This window comes from Triticum aestivum, chromosome 1B (genome assembly GCF_018294505.1).
Source record: "Triticum aestivum cultivar Chinese Spring chromosome 1B, IWGSC CS RefSeq v2.1, whole genome shotgun sequence".
Taxonomy (NCBI): domain Eukaryota; kingdom Viridiplantae; phylum Streptophyta; class Magnoliopsida; order Poales; family Poaceae; genus Triticum; species Triticum aestivum.
Genome location: NC_057795.1, coordinates 683,018,911 through 683,024,627, shown reverse-complemented (window position 1 = coordinate 683,024,627; position 5,717 = coordinate 683,018,911). Strand labels below are relative to the sequence as shown.

Genomic DNA, 5,717 nt, shown 5'->3' with positions numbered 1-5,717 from the left:
AGATTTTTACCCTGAAGAAAATCCTTACTCGCAAAACAATGCCTTCAACAAGGCCATTGCCAGGCATAATCAATTAAGACTAGACCTTAGATTTTCACCCTGCAAGATAAGAATTTGAACTTCTTCTGTGCTATCACCCCCACGTACCATGCTGCTGCTTCAAGTCATATAACACCAAGCTAGTTCCTCATCGCCACAAAGACTCAAACCACCATTGCTAGTCCTCATATCCTGGCTGTCCTAACATTCTCCGCATCTGACTTCACATAGAACAACAAAGACGTGTCCCATGATGGTAACAGACAACAGAGCTTGACAACGCTCCCCCTGAAACCAAACGGTCAGAAAAAACACGAGTGCGCGCGACCGAATTTCATCCGATCCAGCAATCTCCAGGCATGAGGCGCCCAAGGGAGTTCGTCAGCAGAGCCTTCCGGAACACGCCACTCCAGGCCAGAAGCAGACAGTAAGCAGATCTTTGTCTTGGTGTGGGAGAAACCCCAGGACCACCTCCTTTATACGCAAGACTAGCAGGCCTCCACGCCTCCAGTCGCCTTCCAGCGGGACAACATCAGAGAAGAGGGCAGCACCGTGCACGGCTTCATAGAGACGGCGAACAACCAGATCCCACAGCACCTGCCCACGTTGGGTCAATTGGTCCATATCGAAGTTCACGAGAGGCCTAGATCGATGCCCATATTGCAAACCCAAACGCCCACCAACGTGACCGGAACGGCCGCCGGCGGTGCGCCGCCGTTTCCTCACCGCCCTCCCGCTGAAGGACATCTAGCCCCGGCCGGCCGGCCGCGCCACCCTTGCCCTCCGACTGCGACCCACCTCCTCCCATGAAGCGCCGTAGAGAGCACCGACTGGCGCCGCCGCCGCCGCCGCAGTCAACGGCAGCAGCGGCGGCCAGGGATCACGGCTTGTGTGTAGACTAGGGTTCGGGGGGAGGGGGCCTCCAGAGCCGCTCGGGAGGGGAGCGGCTCTAAGTATATAAAGAACAGTTTTGCTAAAGCACATTTAGTTGTGCCATAAGTATTGCACCTCTAAATTCGATATCATTAATTTTATGTCAAGATTCGTGTGGATAATATTTTTTCTCTTTTCCCCCTCTTTATGTTTGATTCACTTATTTAGATCTGTAATAAGTAAAGCATATCTAAATGTGCCCTGGACACACCCAAGATAATCAGCCTATTACATATCCTACTCTGTTACTAGTTAGAGTACTAGTCGGACATACACCTCCGTTTTTAGCTCTGAGGTGTCGGAGACGGAAGCCGAGCACCCCAGCCGTGATAAGAGGGATCGACCCCGACTGGCAAGAGAAGCGAAGCAGAAACAATACATAAATCGATTCGCCTTTTGATTCAAGATGATGGCGGCGGCGATGCGATGCGCGGTGAGGAGGCTCCTCGGCGGCCAGCGACCCCAGGCAGTTTACAAAGCCGTCGTCTCGCCGCTGGTCAAGCAGGAGCATGGCCGGCTGATGCCAAGGCTTATCAACGGCGGCCGACCTGCCTGTTTTCCTCTCAGATCCATGTCCTCCGGCGGCGCAGGCTGCAAAGACTTTTCCGGCGCCGCCACCGCTGCCCACCCAGCAAACGGCAACGCCGCCCTGATGGTATAAGATCTGCAACTTTTTTTTTCCACCGGTTAATTAGAACTCATCTCCGATCTGTCCGCCAGCAACCCTGTGAAGAACCTGCGCCAGAGCTCGACCCAGAGAGAGCATGGGCGTATCGGCAGTACTGCGAGATCGAGACCAAGAAGCAGGACCTCTTCTACCTGATCGCTGAGTTGGAGAAGAGGCACCCATATCGTAGGTACACGGGAAAAAACATGGAGCTCCTCTTCCATCTCTTCGGACACGTTGATCCTAATCCCAGCGATCCCCTCTGGTATGATCATAATCCGAAAGAATTTTAGTGCACAAAGAGTAATGATTTGCTCTCTTAGTTGGCATCTACACTGATATCTAATTTTCTATTTTTTGATAAAGGGCGACTTTATTATCTCAGAATTGATATCTAATTTTCTATAATCTCCCCTAAAAAAAATATATAATTTCTACAATCTCTGGGTCCTTGTAGGTGCCGCGCTCGTTCAAGAGAAAGACTCAACAATTGTCTGCTATATGGAATGCCTACAGCGATGGCCACTTGGATGTACATGAATTGGGAGAGTTGGAGAAGTATGTTTGCCTTTGCACTTGGAATTGGTCACTAGACTAGATTTCACTATGTCATGAGTCCGGATATTGTAACTCGAGTAAATTTTGTTAAAGTACACTTTTTGTTGGCGAAATGTCAAGGAATTGCACTTCTATTTTTTTGGTATCTTATTTCAGGAGGCTGCACTTCCTAAACTGCAGTTCCTTTAGCAACTTAAAAAATAAACCGCCCCCTTTACAACTTCTCTATAAGCTGCCTCCTCTATTCGTTGGGGGCTTATAGGCTAGTTATGCGATAATTAGTCCATACCGCCAATTAGGGCTGCAAGAAAAGCTCGAGGCTCGTGAGCTGCTCGAGACCGATTCGTATTTTAGCTTGACTCGAGATCGACTCGAAAAGAAATGAGCTGAGTACAAGCACTTTATGTAGCTTGATGGACAAACGAGCTGATCTTGAACCAGTATTGGCTCGCTCGATTTTAGCTCGATAACTCGATGTCATATAAGTATATTATGAATAATCTTCATGTCTATTACGAAGAATTAGGATCATTCATTGACATATAAGTATGATTTTTTTCTTCATTTTCCGTACTAGCAAACATGGAAATTAAGCATGGCCAATATGACACGTGGCCAACTGTGTGTTCAATATCCTATTATTTTGGCCAAAATTTGAGAGCAGACACACCTTCGTTTACTTCTATCCAGGATCTCTTGTTATTAAATATTAGTCGTAAGATGAGAAAGAATAAGTCATATTTTATATAATTTTTTAGTTGTGGTCTATCTTGCTTTGAAATTTGCCTTGAAATAATTTTAAAAATCATATCATTGAGCTCAAAACTAGCTCGAGATCGATCTGAGATCGTGACAAGCTGAGCACAGGCCACTTTCTACAGCTCAACCTTGAACTTCGCACATTTTGAGCTTGCTCGAATTTTAGTATGAGTTGAGTTGAGCCTAGACCAACTCGCTCGAACTCGACTAGTTTGCAGCCCTAGCCCCAACGCATAGTGAAGGCGGCTTATGGGAGAAGCTTTTGAAGGGGGTTGCTTATTTTTCAAGCCGTAAACAAATTTGGGCCTAAATCCATAGCGAAACTAAGAGCATCTCCAACAGTCGCGCTATGCGCCGCGCGCAAAAAACCTGTTTGCCGCGCGCGCTTCGCTTGGTTTAGCGCGGCCGCGAGCGCTGGCTCCGGCAGCCGCGCTATAATGCAGCGCGCGCGCCGCTCCAGCAGCGCGCAAAAATACAGCGCGCGCGACTTAGCTACAAAATGGGTTTGAAACAATTATCAAAATGCAATGAACATGTGAAATTTGTCACAAACATCTTCCAACCAAGTCATGCCCACAAGTTCATACCCACAAGTTCATCCAACCAAGTTCAAAATGCAAAGTAAAGTTCAAGACATATAAATGAAAGACACATCAAACATCTTCCTCGTCTTCGTCCTCATCTTCCGAAGACGATTCTTCCGCCTCCAAAGATGAATCTTCCTCCCTATCCTCATCACGCATCGCATCACGTGAAGCTCCGACGGTGTTGGCAAGATCTTCAACGACATCTTCACGGGAATGTGTGTGAGGAGGCACATCAAAAGACATTCCACCCATGGCCGGAGGTGCACCCATGCCTCCCATAAGAGTAGCGAAACTCATGCCTCCCATGGCGGCCATAGTGTCAGAGGGTGCTCCAAAGCCACCCATGCCTCCCATGGCGGCCGGAGGTGCGCCCATGCCTCCCATGGCGGCCGGAGGTGCGCCCATGCCTCCCATGGCGCCCAAGCCACCCATGCCTCCCATGGCGCCGAAGCCACCCATGCCTCCCATGGCGGCCGGAGGTGCACCCATGCCTCCCATGGCGCCGAAGCCACCCATGCCTCCCATGACGGCCGGAGGTGCACCCATGCCTCCCATGGCGCCGAAGCCACCCATGCCTCCCATGGCGCCGCCACCCATGCCGCCAAGGCCACCGCCACCCATTGTGCGGATCATGGCTCTTTTTTGGATCAAGACTTCTTCACGAGCAAGGTTGACATATTCCTTTTGCGCACCATTGAACGAAGATGTGTCCAAGAAGAACAAGTGCTTCTCCCATTCCAACAACCTAGATCGCTCCTTCATGCCCACCTTCCTCTCCTCCAATGCCACTTTCCTCTCCTCGGCGGCCACCCTCCTCTCCTCGGCCGCCAACCTCCTCTCCTTGGCCGCGGCATCTTGGTTCCTTGCCATTTTCCTCACCTCATTGGCTTCTTTTCTTGCCTTCACAATAGCTTCCATAGCATTTTTGAGCTCATCATCTCCTTTCCTCTTCTTCTTTTCGGTTTTGTCTTTCTTGCACCCATCCGGTCGTTTTGGCTTTGAGTATGAAACCGAGTTGGGTGTGGGGCTTCTCTTGCCGTCATCACTTGATGCATCATCCTCCTCCTCATCATCATCCACCTTGCGTTTGTTGCTCAAATGCAAATCATCCAAACCATCACGATTCTTCCATTTCTCATCATTCTTTAACACTTCATAGCAATGAGACAAGGTAAAGAACCTTCCTTTCTTGATCTTCCCCTTCTTGGTTTTCCTCGTCTCTTCTTTGAACAAGTTTTGTGCAATGTTGAACTACAAGAAAAACAAAACAAGTTAGCACTTCGGACACCAAAAACAAGTATGAGATGAACATATATGAGATGCCACTTACTCTATCATCCTCATTTGTGCCACTTGGGTTAATCTTGTCAACTGACTTTTGTGCGGCCGCCCACTTTTGACAATCCGAGTTGATTGTGGACCATCGGGACCGAAGTGATCTCTCTGAGCGGTCAATTCCACTCATGTTGTGAGCATCAAAGTATTCTTTCATTCGCCCCCAATACGCATCTCTACTTTGATCACCTCCAATGGATGGATCCCTTGACACTTGCAAATAAGTATTGCATAGTAACTTGTCATCGTTGGTGCTGTAATTGCCCGCTCTTCCTTTCGGCGCATCGACAATGCCCTCACCCTCCTCGTCCACCTCAAACTCATGGTCTTCCAAATGGATGTCATTGGTTTGAGACCAATGCGAATTGTTGGACCCAACACCCATAGTTGACATGTATGCATCATCATTGAGACTACAATTTTTTTTGAACAATGCAAATAAGCTTTCTATATGTGATGATGCATTGAAAAACAAGAAGAAAATAAAAGTTCGAATTTTTTTCACCTTGGGGGCATTTCGTCGAACACATGATGCGCGTCGGCGGCCGGCTCAACGAGTGAGCTCGCCGGCGCTTCGGTAGCCGCCGCGGCCGTCGAACGCCCTGCAAGCTTCTTTCCCCTCGCCTTCGTGCCGCCGGAGCCGTCTGCCGCCTTGTTTTTCTTCGCCGAAGTTTTGCCCTTCTTTGGCCGCGCCGCATTGGGGAGCTTCGAAGGTGCGGCGGCGGCACGGGACGGCGCCGGCGCGACGCCACCCGTCGCCGTGGTCATCCGCGGCGGCAAGAAGAGGCTGCGCGCGAGGCCGGTCCTCGGCGGAGCTCCGGCGGTGGCGACGCCAACGC

The 5,717-nt window shown here is 49.7% G+C and overlaps 1 protein-coding gene across 1 annotated transcript; it reads left to right on the top strand.

Moving 5' to 3' along the window:
* Nucleotides 1–1,249: 1,249 nt before the first annotated feature.
* LOC123100662 (uncharacterized) lies at nt 1,250–2,333 on the top strand. The gene is made up of 3 exons (XM_044522555.1): nt 1,250–1,627; nt 1,693–1,904; nt 2,097–2,333. Exons 1-3 carry the CDS (start codon nt 1,379–1,381, stop codon nt 2,230–2,232), a joined length of 597 nt encoding a protein of 198 aa, XP_044378490.1. The 5' UTR covers nt 1,250–1,378; the 3' UTR covers nt 2,233–2,333.
* Nucleotides 2,334–5,717: the final 3,384 nt, after the last annotated feature.

What these genes read in the sequence shown, in the direction of transcription:
- LOC123100662 (XM_044522555.1), top strand. Translation starts at nt 1,379, where the DNA reads ATGATGGCGGCGGCGATGCGATGCGCGGTGAGGAGGCTCCTCGGCGGC. An exon ending in ACGGCAACGCCGCCCTGATG is followed by an intron (nt 1,628 to 1,692) that starts GTATAAGATCTG and finishes TCTGTCCGCCAG; the next exon opens with CAACCCTGTGAAGAACCTGC. An exon ending in AATCCCAGCGATCCCCTCTG is followed by an intron (nt 1,905 to 2,096) that starts GTATGATCATAA and finishes GGGTCCTTGTAG; the next exon opens with GTGCCGCGCTCGTTCAAGAG.